We start from the raw sequence: 21,097 nt of genomic DNA on the forward strand, positions 1-21,097 counted from the left end.
GGTACACAGCTTTTGAGAGCCAACCACGACAGTTCATGCTAAATTATCCAAAGGGACTAATGTAATAACAATTCTCCTACACTACCAGAACATATGATTTTTGTTTCATCAGTACAGTATTAATCTAAAAAATTGGAAGACCAAGAACATGCATGCTTGCAAACTAGAGAATACACTACAATATGTAGCGGGTAGCTACTTTTATGTAGGTCACCTTTTTGTTAGCTTACAATTTCAGGTAAATTTAGGCAGGCTTGTATCTTTATAACAGGCCTGTTTTGTTTGTTTGGGATTTGAGTGACAGGTAGTTTGTGTGCGAGTCTTGGCCAGTCATTAATTTGTTTGACAATGCCCCGGGACTCTCATATAAAAGCCGGGTCACGTGGTCAGTCAGGAGGAGTAGGAGTTCGAGTTTGGAGAGAAGCCCAGCCTGGTTCCCGGAGGGGAGAGGTTCGCCCTCCGGGGAGCCAACGGAGCCCCCCTTGCGAGGAGGGTGGGGAACCGGCATCCGTAGAGGAGTAGATGACACCGTACAGCATGTAGTTGGTGGTGTCGTTGGCTGCCCCTGCGGGGAAGGGAGTGTGCCTGAAAATGGAAAGGGAACAAAGAATACTATTGATCACCTGAGTGAAAGCCCAAGGGAAGGGTATTGCCAGAGACTGAGGGATGTTGGTACGCAAGTCAGTGAGACGGGTGGTGATGGCCTGTGACTTTGGGTTCAACAATGTCCCGGGATTCCAATCAGTCAAGTGGGAGGAGTTATTCAGAGTGACTTTTCTTTAGCTCAACTTGGAAGTATCATTCAGATGGGAAGTAGTGGTAAAAAGGTAGCGGTAAAGCTGCAAGTACACATATAGAGATGCAGACTGTTCTAAAAAGGTTTTGCAGATGAAGATGTTATTCAGCGTGCCACGCGCCAGACCGAAACAGGCGGAGGAAGATGGCGGAAGGTGTTGGGAATACACTCGTCATGCAGCGGTTGTCTGACTTGCAGGACCGGGTTCTGATCGACACCGGTGTTCGATTAGAGCTCACCGGAGGACTGGCGCTAGGAGTGATTGACGGAGTGGAGAGACTTTGTATGTTGTGTGCCGGATGTCAGAGGCCTACGGTTGGAGTCACCGCCTGGGCCCAGTGTGGACATTGTGGTGTTCAATTGACACGGTTGGGACCTGTTCAACAAGAAGTTAAGTACTACTCCACCAGTATTGCAATGGTCTGCCACAAGAACAGGTGATTTGGAAGGCTGGAGAGGGTCGTATATTGCCTGCAGCAGCTGTGGAGGAGCTCCCATCTGATTCGGCTGAATCGGAACCACCAGAAGATCAGGTAGGATCTAATAGAAAAGTCCGTAGCCTGGCTGGGGACCCAGGGACAGTTGAAGGTATTGCCCAGTCTTTGGAAGAAACCCCTGAGGAGTCTAAGTTACAGGAGGGGGATCCCTCGGGTGAGCCGGACAGGGTAGATGGATGCCGGGCTGTAGATTGGGGATCACCACAGATTTTGCAAAAATATGGATCGATGGTCAATCTATTTGAATGGTCATCCCCTGAAGAATTTGAGTCAAGCGATGAGGAAGAATGTTTCCTAGAAAGTTCTACTTCAGTGGAGGCTTCCACAGGAGTGTCAGAAAAGTTATCTGGTACATCTAAAACTCCAGTACCTCTGTTTAATATTTCAAGTACTACCCTTCCTACCAGGGCAGCCACGTATAAACAGTGGGTCAGTAGAGCTTCTGACGCATATGTTTTGCCTAGCAGAGGAAAGGCTAAAGATTTGCCCAGACTTTCAAGATTTCAGAGAGAGGTTCAGAGGAGGGTGGCTCAGGAGTCGGGCGTAGATTATCCCTATGTTCCTGAACGCATTATGGAAATTGTTGAAAGTTCCCGGGAAGCATGGGAGGACGATCTTGTTTGGGATTATCTTCATGTTCCTAAACCAAAAAGGACACCTGACAGTGAGGTTTGGGTCTGATTTAAAGACATCCACCGTGAATGGAGACTTGGAAGAGCGATTCACAAAGATAGAGTGTTGGTGGTAAAGGCCGGACAAAACACCCATAGCTACATTATCTCGGTGAGAGGACCAGGGGACAGTCGAAAAAGGTTGCCTGACCCGAGGTACTATTTGTGAGCAGGATTGTTGGAAGTGCATTCACAAATGTATTTCAATACCCAGATTGACTGCAGGATGGCAGATGGGTTAGGGTGGGTTTTCCCCAAATACTTTGCCCAGCAGGAGACTCACATTCATGGTGCCTAACAAGGACAAAGTTATGGACACTAGAGTGTGTTGTTTCTGCTAAGTCCCTTTGCTGCACAAGTACTCCTACAAAGGACTCTTGTTTAAGAGCCAAACAGAAAGTTTATTTGCCAACGGGCAGATGGATTAAATTGCTGAGCATGTCTGTTTAGGGTGCGCTCTACAGGAGGACTGCTGGACTCCTTTTGAGGGAGCAATGAACCTAACAGAAACGTACATGCCATAAAAGATTGTATATATTTAAATTGATTACCCAGTAGAGGATAATAACCCCCTCTGTTTGGTAATGTGTGTATTAGTTAGTATTAGTTAGAAATGTTTGTGACTTCTTTTAGGTATATAAAGATGTGACGGCTGTCCATTTTGCAGATGAAGGCCTGTGGTAGGCAGAGTATTCCTCCTGCGGGAGTAGTGCTTTGGTTCCGCTTGTATGGAATGTTAGCTGTAGGGATCTACAGTCAGGCCATGTAAATTGTATAAGTGAACACTATATTGTGCTGTTATTGTGTACAGTAATGTCGATGTTATTTCTGTTTCAAGTTTATTTTCCTTTTCCCCATTCCATTTGATGTAATGAGATGCTCTTTCCTCCTTAAAACTAAGGAGGTACTCTAAAATTCATTCCCCACAACTGGGGACAGTTGTGATTCAAGCGGGGGGTGTATGTAGCGGGCACCTACTTTTATGTAGGTGACCTTTTTGTTAGTTTACAATTTCAAGTAAATTTAGGCAGGCTTGTATCTTTATAACAGGCCTGTTTTGTTCGTTTGGGATTTGAGTGACAAGTAGTTTGTGTGCGAGTCTTGGCCAATCATTAATTTGTTTGACAATGCCCCGGGACTCCCATATAAAAGCCGGGTCACATGGTCAGTCAGGAGGAGTAGGAGTTCGAGTTTTGAGAGAAGCCCAGCCTGGTTCCCGGAGGGGAGAGGTTCCCCCTCCGGGGAGCCAACGGAGCCCCCCTTGCGAGGAGGGTGGGGAACCGGCATCCGTAGAGGAGTAGATGACACCGTACGGCATGTAGTTGGTGGTGTCGTTGGCCGCCCCTGCGGGGAAGGGAGCGTGCCTGAAAACGGAAAGGGAACAAAGAATCCTTGCAGAAGTAGCAACTAAGCGGAAGGAAACTGGACGATCGATCGTTTATGAGTGGCACATGGACTATTGATCACCTGAGTGAAAGCCCAAGGGAAGGGTACTGCCAGAGACTGAGGGATATTGGTACGCAAGTCAGTGAGACGGGTGGTGATGGCCTGTGACTTTGGGTTCAACAATGCCCCGGGATTCCAATCAGTCAAGCAGGAGGAGTTATTCAGAGTGACTTTTCTTTAGCTCAACTTGGAAGTACCATGCAGATGGGAAGTAGTGGTAAAAAGGTAGCGGTAAAGCTGCAAATACACATATAGAGATACAGACTGTTCTAAAAAGGTTTTGCAGATATCAGAGTGACTCTTTGGGGTTGATTTACTAAAGGGAAAAAGACTGTGCCCTCTTCAAGAGCAGTTGCTCCAGAGCTTGGTAAATGAGCAGATGCTCTGCTGACTTCCATCATCCAATCATGTGCAAGCAAAAATGCAGTTTTTTTCATTTTCCTTGCACGGGATTGGGTACTCCTTGCAAAGTGAAGCCTTAACTCGTTTACTAAGCTTTGGAGCAATTGCACTTGCAGAGGGCAACTGCACTCTGCAAAGTGCACAGTTTATTTGCCTTTAGTAAATCAACCCCTTTATCTATTATTCTCTATCAAATCTACTTCCATCTTCCCCGATGAAAAAATCACATAGAGTGATTTTCTATAATCCGCAGTGAAGCTAGGTCTTTGCATGAAAGAAACAGAAAAGATTATAAAGCAACAAAAGAGCATCTCAAAAGAAACTCTTCTCCTATCCCAGTTCATGTTATTTAATAAAGCAAGAGAAAAATACAATATGGACTGTTTCTGATTTTATGGGCTGCGATGGGCTGGGTGGTAAGCGTGAATTACGGATATAATAATTAATCAGCCGCTCCTTCGGGGAGCGCTTCAAATACAATACACCACAACACATTACATCACTTCCGAAGTTGTTTTCTTTCGTACGAGAATTTTCGCAACTTTAGTAACCTCTTCATTTTAGATATGAGACTAGCAAGCAAAAAAAAAAAAAAAAGACGATGATTATTTGTCCGATTTTCTCATCTTGTGTACGAGGCTTAATTCATGTCTTACCAAAATGCATAAAAGTGCCTTGGGCAGTGAAGCTTAGTAATTCTGTTAACAAAACACACACTGCGAGTAGACATACATGATACCTGGAAATAGCAGTGGCACCATAATCTCCAAGTGTGCAAATTCCACCAGTAAGCACCTAGACAGGGCATGACTGCTAGGGTGCAGAAGCCATAAAGATGCTCATAGAGAAGCAAATATAAAGCATCTCTTGTAAAGCAAATTCTAAAGTAGTAGGAGCATGGTTCTTCATTAAGAAAAACAAACAGAGAACATTCAAGTGTTCAAGGAATCTCTAAAACTAGGTGTTCCAAAGGGAAGGATATAACATTATGCCATGTCTAAGCAGGTTGAAACTGCTAGTCAGCTGCTGCCCGGCAGGGAGGGAAAGGGCTAACTTATTTGCCCGATCTCTGTTTTTGGCAGCCAGCTGCTGGTTTCCTCCTCCCCGTCCCATTGCATATAAAATCAGGAGGGAGCTCTGCCCAGATGAGTCCAGCTGCATGGGAGAAGGAATGCCTGACAGTTACCATGTGACCTGATCCTCCATCACACCATCTGCCTGGAAGGACTCTACTTAGCTCTCCTTCAGCTACCTTCTCTGCTATCTGTCATCACTGAAATATGCCTGGCATGAGGAGCCTGCCAACATCCTATGGAGCTGAGGGGAGATCTGTAGTCCTCCTAAAAACACTAGTATAGACTCTGCCTATAAAGGTATGCCAGGGCAGCACACAAGGAATGTAGGGAAAGGACTGTTTTTTTTTTTTTTAACTCATGTTTTGCACCTTTCTAAGTAAAGCTTTCAACTTTGCCTTCTGCCTGTTCTGAAGTTATTAAAGCAGAGTTCCACCCAAAAGTGCAACTTCCGCTTTAAGGACTCCTGATTTCCCACTTCCATTCGGGCCGCCTAGGCGATTCGAGCGGAAGTTCTCCTCTTCCCCTCCCTCCCTGCAATCTTCTGGGACATGTCACAGGTCCTAGAAGATTGCCCGGCCATTCAGGATGAGCAGCACGACCTGCTCATGCGCAGTGTGCACCTGGCTGTGAAGCTGCAAGCTGTCACAGCCGGGTGTCCACACTAGTGATGCCGGCGCCAGGGGAGAGGCGGGGGAGAGAACCGAGGCTCCAGGCAGCCACATTGCTGGACCGTGGGACAGGTGAGTGTGTGTTTATTAAAACCTGTGCCACTCATAGTCTCCAGTGTGTGGGTCAATAGGCACATTGGGGTATGAAGAGTCAGCACTTAAAAAGTCATCCTGGTGCAGTATTACATGTGGTTTCCATGGGCAATGGAAGTCTACAGTCAGTCAAAGCAGCCTGTGGTAGCATGTACCTATGTCAGGAGGGACAGCCTCTAGCAGTGAGGGAGATGTTGTCTGTACTCCGTAAGTGGTCTGTCTCCCATAGCAATGGGAGCAGGCTCGCACCGCTGAGGTTCTCATCCTGCGCAGAGGTATGGGAAGTTAAGAGTGTGCATATGGAGCCCACGCTAGGGACACGGCGGGGCCCTATTCCACTACTGGGGAGAGGTAGTGGCAAATACTGGACAGGTGGATCTGGACGTAAGCCCAGCGTGTCTCTCCTAAATGAACAAGTGTTCGTGTTGGTGTACATGATATCAAGAGAGTTTACTAGAGTTTGTTCATGTTTGTCATCTACAGGGTCGTGAGCGTGGCTCAAGTAAAGGTACCCCATCTGCATGGCAGTGACCCTGTTCAAGTGTCTAGCATAGCCCAGAAGAACCCACCCCAGGGGTAGTCCTCTTATTTGACCCACACTTGGTGCCCAGCGAGTTAGTGGGGAACATGAAGGAAGGTCCACCATCACCCGCCTACCCCTTACACATATGAGGCATACCCATATCATACTGTATGAGAAATCTTGCAGGCAGTCCTAAATAACCACCTGACCCATTTTATGCAAGCTACTAGGAGTAGGTCACGTTTGGTAAATCATTTTAGTGCTCAGCAACCTTGTGTAGTGCTGAGGGAAATACAAACTCAAATGTCTCATTTGAAGGCTGTTTTCCCCATGTTAGATTCAATAAGATTTAAATATATATTAGAAATTAAACCACAATGACCTTTAAATTTAAGCTAGATATAACTTCTGCCTGATATCTAAGTTGAGCATTTAAAGATGTAGTTATCTGTGGAAGAAAGTATGTAGTAGACTGAATCTTCCAAGTACCTACTCAAACATAAAGCTTTATTAGTGTGTAAATCAGACAAGGCCCTATTGCCATATGATTCTAATATGACTGTGTAAGACACGGTGGACAAAGTTCTTGAAATGCAGAATTCTCTTGACAGCCCTAATACCAAGACTGCAGGTTTATGGATTTAGAATTGTTTCTTCCAGCCTAGATGTCTTGAACAAGTGGTCACAAATGACAGATGGAAGGACTCTGAAGTCTATCCAGCCAGGGAACTCAACTGTCCAGTCTCATAACAAAGATAAATAGCAGAGATAGACCAATTTCTTTTTTTTAGCTTTAGAAGAGTTGGCAGTTTTAATTTGGGGCACGCCTTTCCTAATATATAATGGATCAGCAAGGAGTTTAGCTCTTTTAAAAAGACAATAGGTACCTGTGTGGGAATGTGCTTTGCAATATTTCAACATATAGGAAATAAACTCAACCCAATAAAATTGATTCTGTCTGCTACAGATAGTTCAAGTTTTCCCAATACGTGAAATTTATTTTTAATTTAATAATTAAAGATGTGGATAGATATGAGTAAATGTGCCTGGGTTTGGCTCATGGAGCATAAGGTTTGAAAACTAAAACCTAAGTCCCAACCCAAAATAAAGAGGAGCTCTAGTCCTTTTTATGTTTATTAAAAAAGTCAGCAGCTTCAAAAAGTGTAGCTGCTGACTTTAAATAAACAGACACTCACCTGTCCCCCGATCCAGCAATGTGGTAACCCGAACCTTTTCTTCTCTCCCTCTCCTCTCCGCGGTGCCGACATTTCACCTGTGGTCACCCGGCTGTGACGCTTCACAGCCGGGTGCACTCTGTACTGCCTGCTGCACCAATCGGAAGTGGGAGTGGGTACCTATCAAAACTAGGTACCCCCCCAAGAAAAATTGCATGCCAAATGTGGCAGGGGAGGCGTGCCTAAAGTGGAATTTCCTCTTCTGGGTGGATCTCCGCTTTAAAGTCTATGGGACAATTCTTGAAAAATTAATTTTTAAGGATAATAGAAAAGGAGATGTCAAGCACAGTCTTGGGAAGCTTGCCACTTTCATGAGGGACATTTGTCAATACAAATAAAAAAAAAAAAAGTAGGGCCCTTCTTTTTATGCAACTTCAAGAGAAACATGGGAAAAAAAACACCATTTACATGCTTGGGAGATGCCTTTAAGCTGTATGTGGTGTTTATGGAAGAGTATGATTTTCCCAGACAGCGTTAGTTACACTGTATTCTGGCATCATATCTTGGACATATAGACATTATATAATCATATTTATTTTATGTCAGGATGACTTGATACATATTTATTGGTAAATTTTGTTGAATTGTCTAAACCAGCCATTCTCAACCAGGGTTCCGAGGAACCCTGTGGTTTCTCCAGAGGTTGCTAGGGATTCCTTGAGCTGTGGCTGATGAACCACTTATTTGATAATGCCTACAGTGTTCAAAGTTCAGCACCACTTAGCAAAACCAGCAGCATGACGCCAAATATCTTTTTAGCTGTCTTTAAGGGTGGCATTCTGAACACCACTTTAAGGGGGACATTCTTCCTATTGACCACCAATATAAGGAGCATTGTTCCTATTGAGCCCTAATGATTTGGTTTTAGTAAGGGTTTCCCGAAACATGAAAATTATTTTTGGGGTTCCTCTAGGGCTAAAAGGTTGAGAAAGCCTGGTCTTAACAAACAATTACAATTGGTAAGCTGTCCTGGATGGCAGATAAATGTGACTGCATAAATGGCCATTCACATGTTGTAACAGTACCCAACTGTTGGGGCTAGTATTTGTATTTAATAATATAAACCTTTTGAAGAATAAAACATTTAGGTTCTCTATGTTTTATCAAATGCATTTTTTTAAATGTTTGTTTCCATAAGTGAAAGGATGAGTTTGATTTTCTGTACGTATATATTATATTAATGAATGAATACAATTATGAATATAGCACCTACTTTGAGCTTGGTCTGGCGCTCTGTATGTGACAAGAGTAGCTCCTCAGTGCAGATGACATCATTTGGGAGTTCCGTTTCTGCCAGGCTTGTGCCAAATGTCTGCAAACTCTGCGCTGTAGTCTTCACAACCTGAGCAAAGCTCTCAATAGCCTGTTATGGGGAAAAATAGACGATTAAGAGTTTGGGTATGTGAAATACTTGTGTTTACTTGGAATGGACACAGATGTTGCTTTCATTTATTTGTACAGTAAACCCTTCATATCATTGAAGTGGCAAGCTTGTTACATTCAGGCAGTATTTTACTTTCACAGAACCTCATTCATTTTGTGTAAGTCATCGCTTACTACTTAACGGCTCACTGAATCCACTGCTAAAGTGAAGACTGTGGTTTATATAAAGGCCGTGATGTATCTAGACTCCTGATCATTGTAAAATGTTAATCAAGGCTTCACAAGGAATCTCCTAATTATCTTGTATAGATAGCTCAGTACAGTACATAATGGCAAACATGGCAGTCTTTTCTACCTTCTATACATTCTCATCATGATATTACTATTACCTTGCCATTATTGCAAAGAAAGAGGACATTCATTTTTGAATCAAAGTACCAGATATGCCCCTGCATAATTGGCTCAGTAATGGTTCTAACCCAGTTTCTCTATCAGTGTATAAAGTTAACAAAGCACAAAATCCCTAGCAATGCATTGTTAAGCAATAAAGCAATGTAAGAGAGCAATTATGATGTTCAAAAAAGGAAACCCATAAAACAGGACCTACTAAAAAATGAAATCTGGTTACTTTGGGTTACTACATCTTGAACAGTATCACTGTTGAAAAAGCCAGATGAACTACAAATTCTAGTAGTAAATAAGCTTGGACAGAGGCATTAACTGCAGAAAACTGTTTAAATTAACTGCTGCTGTTCTGGTTTGATTGAACAGCTCATATAAAGAAAGCCGATAGGGCAAAATACACAAATGGTAAATATATTAAAGCTTTAGGCCTCTTGTACACTGCAGCTTGAAAAAGCTCAGTACAGCTTTTTTTTTTTTTTTTTTTTTTCACTGAGCTAAAATACAGCCCATTAATTGTATTGTGCCTATGTACACAGAAGCATAAACAAGCACCGTGCATTTTTCAGTAAAAATAAATAAACAGAAAAATCTGCTTTTTTTGTTAGTAATTTACGCCTTATGTGCGCAAATACTCATGATGCACACAAATGCGGGCAAATATCCATTTACATATTGTGTAGAACGAGACCGTGGGAATACGTTTTCGCACATTTGCAAAAAATTGCGAGAGTCTGTGCGAAATTGCATGAATGCATATATGCGAAAATGCACGTAAATACGTGCAAATATGTACACAAAAAAAGTCTGAAAAAGTAGATGCTCAAACAGGGGTATCATGTGCAAGAGGCGTTCATGAAAACATATAGTTATAGTGAGCGTCATAAGCTGGGTGTAAACTGGGTGTTTCTGCACATCTGTGTCCCATCCTTCCTAATACGTAAACCAAAGCAACTGCAAGAAAGTAATCTCTTCAGCACAGTAGTGGTAGTTTTTCCTTAAATATATAGATGATGGTTTCTCATCCTATACATAATCCATGCCTAATGAAGGTTAAAAGTGCGCTGGCAACATACAGTTCTTCTTTGATATGGTTGGATGGCATTATCAGTTTGATTGCTATAGCACCAATTGCTACAAAGTCTAAGAACTGAATAGCAGACAACTAGCTTATATTTTCCAGGATACTAAAGACTAGAATGCTAGGAAAACTGTCACTCTACACTACTAGTAGTACATTTTCAGGGGTACAGACCACAGTGAGAGAACTGAAACCCACTGTTCCATTCTTATGGAACTGGAAATCAATGTGGCTGTAACTAACAGTTCATTAGTCACAGAAATGTGTTACTGACAATCAGGGACATTAAGTATATATGGCTGTGCGCCACTCTTACAGGCCTGCCACTTTAGTAACTGGCTGATGTATCTACTGTATGTCCAAATCTGTCTCTGATGACCACACTGCAGCAGTAATTGGTTGTAATAAAAGCTATAATAATGTATTGCTCTGTGCTCAATCTCATTATCAAAAGTCCAAAAACTAAAATCTGCACTTATCATGTCAAATCTCTGCAATTTACTAAACAAATATGAATAAATCCCTTTCTATCTGTAAAATAAATAATATTTTTTTAAGGAATACAGTGCCTTTTAAAACTCTCGATATGTGTCAGGTTATGAATTTTAGCTACTCACAGTTCTGTGCTGTATCCATTGACTATGGCTGTATTCCAGAGTGCCTCCCAAATCATTAGTTAACTGGCTTTTGTCAATGTATCCAAGGAGATCCGAAGCAGAGTTTAACATAATAATCTGTAATTGCAGACCATTAGATACCACATTGTTAGTCATTATTAAAATTAAATTTAGCGGTACACAACAAATACATGGACATATGTCAGGTTAAGTTAGCAATGAGTTAGATACACACATTTCAGACAAGAGAAAATTACAAATGACAAACTTGGGACATATATGATACATTTTTAATGTCATGGCATTCCCAGAAACAAAGAACAATGCTTTAAAACAGAAATCCAACTTAAAAGGAACATGAGTAGAGGACAATGATGATCGGAATGAGAAAATTATACTTCTCTTTCTAAATGACATGTCTTAAAAACCTCTTTCGCTCGGTGCTATTGTTGCCTGTACTGCACACTGGTTTTTCCCATTGAAGTCAATGGTTCAAGCTCACTGAAAAGGCAGGCAAACTTTTGCAAGCAGATTATGAAGATGACGGGAGAGAATGTTGTATTGGCATCTACAGTCTGGGTTTACAAGAGGATCATTATTTTACCTCTGTGACAGATTGCCCGCCACAATACTTTATACTTTGGCAATTATGTATTTTCCATCAATATTAAAGTCCTCAAGGATAATATGAAAGTAACCCTTTATCTTTAGAAACTGTTGCATGCAATAAAGTATGTTTAATATCACACTATTAATGTTAAAACTAGCACGTGTTCAGTAATACAGTGCATTAAATAAAGTGCTAATTGCAAAAATCAGTGCCCATAGCACCCAACAGGACTGAATTTAGGAGGTGGTCTGGGGCTACACTGCCATTGAGGGTGCCTCTGAGTCCAGGTGTACTAAGTGTCGTAGATACCACAGGGCTGTCCTGTAGAATTCATTACACTCTGCAAATTGGAAGCAGATGTCCTTTGCAAGAGTATTCTTTTCCCCACCCCTGCAGTAAAAAGAGCCCCCCAGTTCCCTGCAGTCTTTGCAGTCCTAAGAAAAGTCCATAAAAGTCATTGTGGCATGAAGTTTACATTATGGCAGCCTCAGCAGTCTGTCTTCCAATCAGGATCTGGGAGGCTCCCACAAGCAAACCATGTATAAACAGCAAAAAAGAGAGAGCGCAAAGCACCACTACCTAAGTGTGGCATTTATTAAGACATATTAGTAAAATGAAAAACAATAAATATGCACTCATGTTTAAAAGACATTAAAAAGTGCACAGAGGGTCCACAGTGGTTCTTATCCATGTGATATACACACTCAGTCCACGCGGAGGGGATGCTGACCATTGACTACCTGGAAGGTTGCCACCTACTGGAGAACTATTGATACGCTTTTTAATGTCTATCAAGCGTGAGTGCATATTTACAGTATTGTTTTTCATTTTACCAAAATCTTTCAATAAATGCTACACTTAGGTAGTGGTACTTTTCTTTCCTTCTTTTTCGCTTTAAACAGATAATTAATGCTGTCTGTGCCCCCCTTAGGGAGATTCATCCTCTTTTTTTCGCCCTGTTAACCATTGTCATATGATGTCCTTACAGTAGGTTGGTGATATCTGAACAGTGGCGGCCCATCCATTAGGGGCGCCGCCCCCCTAATCCATGCGCCCGGCCCCTAATCTACATGCAGGGAGCTGGACACATTGATTTCAATAGGTTTTTTTTTTTTTTTTTGAGGCACATAATTAGCACTCTTTCCTCAGCAAGCTGGAGCGAGGAGCAGCATCGGCCTCCTATGGTAGGGCCACTGATCGCCGCCGTCCGTCTCCCGCGCGCGGGGGGCTCACCGCTTGATACCGTCCATCTCCCGTGCTGGGGGTTCACTGATTACCACCATCTGCCCCACGGGGGGGCAGGTTTGTTTTCCCCCACCCCCCCAAATATTGAGCACCAACCTCCACTGTATCTGAATGAATTTTCAGCTGGCGATTCCCTGTAATGTCCCCCCCCCTCTCCAGGCTCTCCCGTGTGATTGGGAAGCCGGTAGCTGCGCTGGATTACCATAGAGCTGGCCATTGACCGGATGGTCCCCGGCTATCTCTGTGACCATGGGAGGCTGGAAGCGACATGACATTACTTCTGGCTCTGGCAGATGTAAACACTGTCAGTTTTTATTTTTTTGGAAAGCAGAGATCTGTGTTTATTTTCTCATGCTTCCCCAATTTACCCCAATTTTTTCAAAATAACCAAACAGTGCCTGCACCTGATTGGATGCAAGTACTCTTCAGCCAGCAATTTACAACCTGACAACTGAAGGATGTCAGATGGGAGGGTGTACCATAGAGTCGCTAATATGAAATGGTGATTTTTTAAGTATTTATGTAAAATGTAATGTTCTAGATTAGCGCATGCAGGAAGTTGAACACAAGATGAAAATACACGCTTACCGGTACCTTCATTTTTAAGTCATCTCTGTAGAGTTTAATGCCAATGTCAGAAATGGCCCTTTGAATAAACCGAGATGGCCGCAAAACAAACACCAGCTGCAGGTTCCCAGGAAAAGCCCCCTAGAGAAAACAACATTTGTATATGAATAGTAAATGATGGCAGGTTTATTGATGGCCATTCTTCAGCTAACATTATATTTTTTTCTTTTGCTACTTCATATGACTGCAATTAGATAATTTCAGGGTATGAATTTCTTTAATAAGCATCACTTAAAATGTAAAAGTTTCTCAAGCAGTGTTCATGTATCACAGCAAAACGTTCAGATGAGAAGACAAGAAGATAATATGCTAACGGCTAGTACAGCAACACACAGAGATCCCCATATTATTATTTTTTTTTTCCTTGAGTAATACCCGGTACACGCGATGAGATTATCGGATGAATGAACGTTAAGTTACTAAACTTATGAAAATTCTCGTACAACAGAATAAAATAAATTTAGAAGTGATGTAATGTATTGCATTGTATTTGTATTGTATTTTTGGACGACAACTGTACTGATTAACCACTTAAGGACTGCCCTACGTACATATACTGCGGCAGGGCAGCCATTAAGAGCATAATCATGTACCTGTACGTCATCGCTGTCTTGTCACACTGTCTTCAGCTCTGGAGTGCGTGCCACCAGAGCTGTGTCCAATCACAGCGGTAGCCAATCAGCGGGTATGGCAGCCGCGATGGCCGCCAGCCACCGGCGATTGTTCAGAGGAGAGACAGTATGGCGGTCTGTAAACAAGGCAGACCACTGTTCTGTGAGGGAGGAAAATGGAGATTTTGAGTTTCTACTAAGCAGAAACACGGATCGCTGTTTTCCTCCAGTGTCAGCATTCCTCCCACAGTTAGACAGCACTCCCTAGGAGAACACTTAACCCTTTGATCGCCCCTGATGGTAACCCCTTCCCTGCCAATGTCATTTATACAGTGACAGTGCTTTTTTTTTTTTTTTTAGCACTGATCACTGCATTGGTGTCACTGGTCCCCAAAAAGCGTCACTTAGTGTCAGATTTGTCTGCTGCAATGTCGCAGTCCCACTAAAAAACGCTGCTCGCCGCCATTTCTAGTAAAAACAATAAAAGAAAATAAAAAGTCCATAAAACTATTCCATAGTTTGTAGACACCATGACAGTTGCGCAAACCTATCAATATACACTTATTGGGATTTTTTGTACAAAAAATATGTAGCAGAATACATATTGGCCTAAATTGATAAAGAAATTCAATTTTTTACATTTTTTTTATTGTATGTGTTTTATAGCAAAAAGTAAAAAAAGTTTTTTTTTTTTCAAAATTGTCAGTCTTTTTTTCTTTATAGTACAAAAAAAAAAAACCACAGAAGTGATCAAATACCACCAAAAGAAAGCTCTATTTGTGGGAAAAAAGGACATAAACTTTGTTTGGGTACAACGTCGCATGACCACACAATTGTCAGTTAAAGCGGCCTATGATCCTATGATCTGGTATTGTACAAGAAAAACTTTTGTGCTTGTCCCATCAAATAATTTTGCGTGAACTGTCGTGATCGGCTTTTGAAAGCTCTATACTAACAAACAGATTATTGTGCGATCGCTTTGAAAGCTGTATTTTTCGTACGATTTTCTGATCGTGTGTACGGACCTTAAAAGCTGAGCTCTGCCCAAACACAAATACTCAGTTCTTTCAACTTGTCATCGTGGACATGCAGCAGAGCAAAATTATCTTAGATTGCTGCCCTTCCCTCTCCCAGACTGAGCGTTGCTGTGCAGGGGATTACAAGAGTCTTATACTAAGTCAAATTCAAGTTCGTACAATAGTTACATTTAATTGTTTTAGTACATAATTGCACAAATCAGTTTTTTTTTTAACATAAGCCTGGAGTTCAGTTTTAAACTGTTTTAATGGAGCTGGGGGAAAAGCTCCTGAAATGATACCTGAACTTTGACGGATTGCTTTTTAGATCCTTGACAATTTAGGTGTGGCAGCAATAACTATGTACATCAATGGTTTCAAACTAGTGGCCCTCCAGCTGTTGCAAAACTACAAGTCCCAAGAGATATTGCAAGGCTGACAGTTACAAGCATGATTCCCACAAACAGAGGCATGATGGGACTTGTACTTTCGGAACAGCTGGAGGGGTGCCAGTTTGAGACGCCTGATGTACAGTATATTGAATGATCTACACATTATTGGGCAACATCCACCATCAAGAGCAGTCAATATTTTGTTGCCAACATTTACATATCTAGTTTCTAGGGAGTTCAGTATCACCTCAACCCAACAAGCAATTACCTACTCAGTTATTATTATTATTATTATGCGAGATTTATATAGCGCCAACAGTTTACGCAGCGCTTTACAATGTATAAGGGGGACAACACAATTACAGTACAGTTCAATAGAAAAGGTACAGGAGGGCCCTGCTCGTAGAGCTTACATTCTAAAGGGAGGGGGTGGTGGTACAAAAGGTAATAGCTGTAAAGAATGATTTGATGGGGGTTAAGAACCAATGGAAAAAGAAAATCTGAAAAATGTTTAATGCTGACTAAAGACCAAATCAGAGTGTAGAGAAAAAAATACTATACAGCTCTAATGGGCTACGAGAAAGTATAACCATACAGGATATGAAGAGATGGGTTAAAAAGAACTGAAAACTCTCCACTAGGGATGAGCTTCGAGTTCGAGTCGAACTCATGTTCGACTCGAACATTGGCTGTTCGCGAGTTCGCCGAACAGCGAACAATTTGGGGTGTTTGCGGCAAATTCGAATGCCGCGGAACACCCTTTAAAAGTCTATGGGAGAAATCAAAAGTGCTAATTTTAAAGGCTAACATGCAAGTTATTGTCATAAAAAGTGTTTGGGGACCTGGGTCCTGCCCCAGGGGACATGGATCAATGCAAAAAAAAGTTTTAAAAACGGCCGTTTTTTCAGGAGCAGTGATTTTAATAATGCTTAAAGTCAAACAATAAAAGTGTAATATCCCTTTAAATTTCGTACCTGGGGGGTGTCTATAGTATGCCTGTAAAGGGACGCATGTTTCCTGTGTTTAGAACAGTCTGACAGCAAAATGACATTTTGAAGGAAAAAACTCATTTAAAACTACCCGCGGCTATTGCATTGCCGACAATACACATAGAAGTTCATTGATAAAAACGGCATGGGAATTCCCCAAAGGGGAACCCCGAACCAAAATTTAAAAAAAAAATGACGTGGGAGTCCCCCTAAATTCCATATCAGGCCCTTCAGGTCTGATATGGATATTAAGGGGAACCCCGGCCAAAATTTAAAAAAAAAATGACGTGGGGTTCCCCCTAAATCCCATACCAGACCCTTCAGGTCTGGTATGGATTTTAAGGGGTACCCCGCGCCAAAAAAAAAAAAAAAACGGCGTGGGGTCCCCCCAAAAATCCATACCAGACCCTTATCCGAGCACGCAACCTGGCAGGCCGCAGGAAAAGAGGGGGGAAGAGAGTGTGGCCCCCCCCCTCCTGAACCGTACCAGGCCACATGCCCTCAACATTGGGAGGGTGCTTTGGGGTAGCCCCCCAAAACACCTTGTCCCCATGTTGATGAGGACAAGGGCCTCATCCCCACAACCCTGGCCGGTGGTTGTGGGGGTCTGCGGGCGGGGGGCTTATCGGAATCTGGAAGCCCCCTTTAACAAGGGGACCCCCAGATCCCGGCCCCCCCCCCCTGTGTGAAATGGTAAGGGGTACAAAAGTACCCCTACCATTTCACTAAAAAACTGTCAAAAATGTTAAAAATGACAAGAGACAGTTTTTGACAATTCCTTTATTTAAATACTTCTTCTTTCTTCTATCTTCCTTCATCTTCTGGTTCTTCTGGCTCTTCTGGTTCTTCCTCCGGCGTTCTCGTCCAGCATCTCCTCCGCGGCGTCTTCTATCTTCTTCTCCTCGGGCCGCTCCGCACCCATGGCATGGGGGGAGGCTCCCGCTCTTCTCTTCTTCATCTTCTTCTCTTCTTCTTTTCTTCTCTTCTTCATTTTCTTCTCCGGGCCGCTCCGCACCCATGCTGGCATGGAGGGAGGCTCCCGCTGTGTGACGGTGCTCCTCGTCTGACAGTTCTTAAATAACGGGGGGCATTTTTATCAATGTGTATTGACAATGTGTATTGATATTTTTTCTATGTGTATTGTCGGCAATGCAATAGCCGCGGGTAGTTTTAAATGAGTTTTTTCCTTCAAAATGTAATTTTGCTGTCAGACTGTTCTAAACACAGGAAACATGCGCCCCTTTACAGGCATACTATAGACACCCCCCAGGTACGAAATTTAGAGGGATATTACACTTTTATTGTTTGACTTTAAGCATTATTAAAATCACTGCTCCTGAAAAAACAGCCATTTTTAAAACTTTTTTTTGCATTGATCCATGTCCCCTGGGGCAGGACCCAGGTCCCCAAACACTTTTTATGACAATAACTTGCATATTAGCCTTTAAAATTAGCACTTTTGATTATTTATGTTCGTGTCCCATAGACTTTAACGGTGTTCGCGTGTTCGAACAAACTTTTTTCCTGTTCGCATGTTCTGGTGCGAACCGAACAGGGGGTTGTTCGGCTCATCCCTACTCTCCACTAAACAAGTGTGAACCACAGTGGAACTTTTTTTTTTATAACAAAAGATATCTGCAGTTAAATCACAAGTCCAAAAAAAATGTGTGTTTTATTCCGCATTTTAATATAGTGGGTTTAGCCATGTAAGCTATTCCTTTATTATACCTGAGCCAACATCCAGAACTGCTGGTTTGCATTGGAGATGCAGCCTAATATTAAAGAACCATTTCGTCCAATCTGCATACAGCTCTTTCTTCCTTACAGAGCTGAATCATCAGTGCAGTGCATGGAAATAACAAATAAAATTTTGGCAGATAATGTTTGAAGGTGCTGAAGAAGTAACAAGTAAAGTGAGTTGTAACACAGGAATCAGTTAGGGTACCAGCAGCAATTAAAGAGGTTTGGGTACAATTTCCTACACTTGAGAGTTGTAGAGTGTGACAAAGAAGCCACTCTTTCCACTCCACAAAATGTTTGCTAAGAAATTAAATTATATAGAATAATAAATGATTAGTAATCGTATCTTTCTCTAGATTTTCTCAAGGATCAGTTTAATTACTGCAAAGTATTAATTCAACAATTAACACAGCAAAATTAAGCACTTGCTGTATTGTACAGAGCCCATATTTATTATCCTTTATATAATAAATCACATAACACTCAACAAAACCCCAAACTAGTAGGGATGGGCCAAAATGGGGAAATGCCCAAACCCGAACAGCAAACCCTATTGAAGTCTATGGGAGCCGAACAGGATAAATCAAAAGTGCCCATTTTGAAGGCTTATATGCAAGTAATTGGCCATAAAAGTGGTATGGGGGTCTGGGTACTGCCCTAGGGGACTTGTTTCAATAAAAAAAAAAAAAAAAAAAGAAAAACAATTGTTTTTTCAGGAGTAGAGTAGTGATTTTAATTATGCTTAAAAGTGTAACAATAAAATGAACAATTCCTTTAAATATAGTGCCTGGGGGGTCCCCTTAATGTACTTGTAAAATGGCGCATCTGTAGCATGTATGGATCATGCTGCAGCCAAAGTGACATTTTCGAAAAAAAAAAAAAAGACGAGTTAAATCACATTTGAAATGACTCGCAGTTACAATTGCCGACACCCAGCTATTGACAAAAATAAAAAAAGAATGGCATGGGCCCCCCCCCCCAATCCATAACAGACCCTTCGGAACTGATATGGATTTGGAGGGGAACCCCACACCAAAATTAAAACAAAAACGGTGTAGGGTCCCCCCCACAATCCATACCAGACCCTTATCCGAGCATGCAGCCCTGCAGGTCAGGAAAGGGGGGGGGGGCAAGTGAGCACCCCGCCCTGAACCATACCAGGCCACATGCCCTCAACATGAGGGGGTGGGTGCTTTGGAGCAGGGGGGGGCTCTGACCCCCCACCCCAAAGGACCTTGTCCCCATGTTGATGAGGACAAGGGTCTCTTCCCGACAACCCTAAGCTGTGATTGTTGGGGTCTGCGGGCGGGGACTTATCGGAATCTGGCCCCCAGATCCCAGCCCCCCCATGTGAATGGGTATCGGGTACATAGTACCCCTGCCCATTCACCAAAAAGGTGTAAAAAAGTAATAAACACAAGAGACAGTTTTGACAAATCCTTTACTAAAGAATTTACTCTCAGGGTAAATCCATAGCCAATCATGCTGCCCACCAACCAAAAAAAAATAAAAAATAAAAAACACTTCCGCCTCCTGGGAGGCCCTTCGCCGTATGTTTTGACATTTTGACATATGTTCTGATGTATGCGTTTTGACATTTATACTTATACATGTAGCACCCTCTACCTTAGGTAGGTAGGTGCTAGAGCAGTGGGTTTGTTTTTACTGTCAGTGCAGGTAAATTTAGGCAGGCCGTTGCTGTGAGCTAGGCCTGTTTGTTTTGATCTGGTGGCAGGGGAGTGGTTTAATGTAGCAGCAGGTGACTGACATGTGCCTCAGGTCTTGGGCACCGCGGCCTCCTCTGTTTCCAGGGAGAAGGTTCTGGAAAGGGGGCAGGGCCGAGGGCTGGAGTGACATGGGGTGTATGTGGGAGCCCTGACTAATCTCCAACTAGGATTGGCAGGGGGCTTCCTATATATACCCATGGTCAGCCTGCTGTGTGAGGTATTGTCAGGGGGATGAACTGTATGATGGAGTGTTAGACTGTCGTGGTCTGAGGGAACTCCCTTTCTGGGGCGGTGTACCTCAGGCCGGGAGCTCGGGATCTGGGAGGGAGCCTCTCATTACACAGTCATTGAGAGGTGTCCTGGAACAGGAGCAGGAAAGAGGACAGTTGGGAGCACGTCCGGAGAAAGTCATTCAGGAGGGATCCATTTTGGGGTAGGTGAATGAAAAGCACAGTGGAAAGCTCTGGAAGAGACATGCCAGGAGTTGGATGTAGAGCCAGAGGGAGAGACTGTGGGGTTGTTGTGAAGTCAAGCCACTACAGCCAGGATTCGCATCGGACATGCTGGGATCAGTAGTCCATCAAGTATCAATTAGCACAATTATTCTTCTCTTCTAAAATGGTCGCTACTTCAAAGGGTACTGTAGGCCGATTGCCTGTAATGGGCTATCAGGAAAATGTTAGGACTTATTCAGAGTGAGGCCTAGCCATGTGCTAATGTGACAGGAATCTAGATTTGGACAGTGAAGTGAAGCAAGTGATCTCAAGTAGTGTGCTGGAGTAGTGTGCTGGAGGAGATGAGCAGTGGAAGAGACTGTCAGATATAGACTCAACTACTTTTATTCTACTAAGAAATATAGGTGCAACTACATTTATTCTACTAAGAAGTACTCATTATCTGGGCATCCCATGTCCCCTTTCCCCATCCAAGTTTAATCCCCTAATAAAAACAACAAAAACAAGCAAAAGACTATTCATTGTCTGGGAAAGTGTGCCAAAATGGATGTCTGACCAGCAGGGTGAAATGTGTGGATGTTAAAATATGCAGCGACCCCATGGGGGCACGCTACATATAGGTACATGGCACCCGGTTTCACTGCCCTTTTCTGACGTCACATGCTCAGCATGCACAAGTTTGTGACGTCAGAAGGGGGCTGTGCCACCAAGTGACATAGCCAGGTGGCCCGCCCCTTGCCTATACAAGAAACATCAAAGCGCAGAGGAGACCTTAGGCGAGAGCGCTTTTTATTT

At 42.8% G+C, this 21,097-nt stretch overlaps 1 protein-coding gene across 3 annotated transcripts in view; it reads right to left on the minus strand.

Moving 5' to 3' along the window:
* Positions 1-21,097, minus strand: part of MCF2L2 (MCF.2 cell line derived transforming sequence-like 2) — a 527,578-nt gene that overhangs the window by 401,242 nt on the left and 105,239 nt on the right. For 2 of the 3 annotated variants that reach the window (XM_073626294.1, XM_073626296.1), the window contains exons 5-7: positions 13,334-13,453; positions 10,891-11,007; positions 8,621-8,770 (exon numbers count right to left, since the gene is read on the minus strand). In XM_073626294.1, coding sequence (XP_073482395.1) covers positions 8,621-8,770; positions 10,891-11,007; positions 13,334-13,453 — 387 coding nt within the window. The remainder of the gene's footprint in view (positions 1-8,620; positions 8,771-10,890; positions 11,008-13,333; positions 13,454-21,097) is intronic. The other variant, XM_073626295.1, reaches the window with a different exon arrangement.

The sequence above is a fragment of the Aquarana catesbeiana genome, linkage group LG04 (assembly GCF_042186555.1).
Source record: "Aquarana catesbeiana isolate 2022-GZ linkage group LG04, ASM4218655v1, whole genome shotgun sequence".
Lineage (NCBI taxonomy): Eukaryota > Metazoa > Chordata > Amphibia > Anura > Ranidae > Aquarana > Aquarana catesbeiana.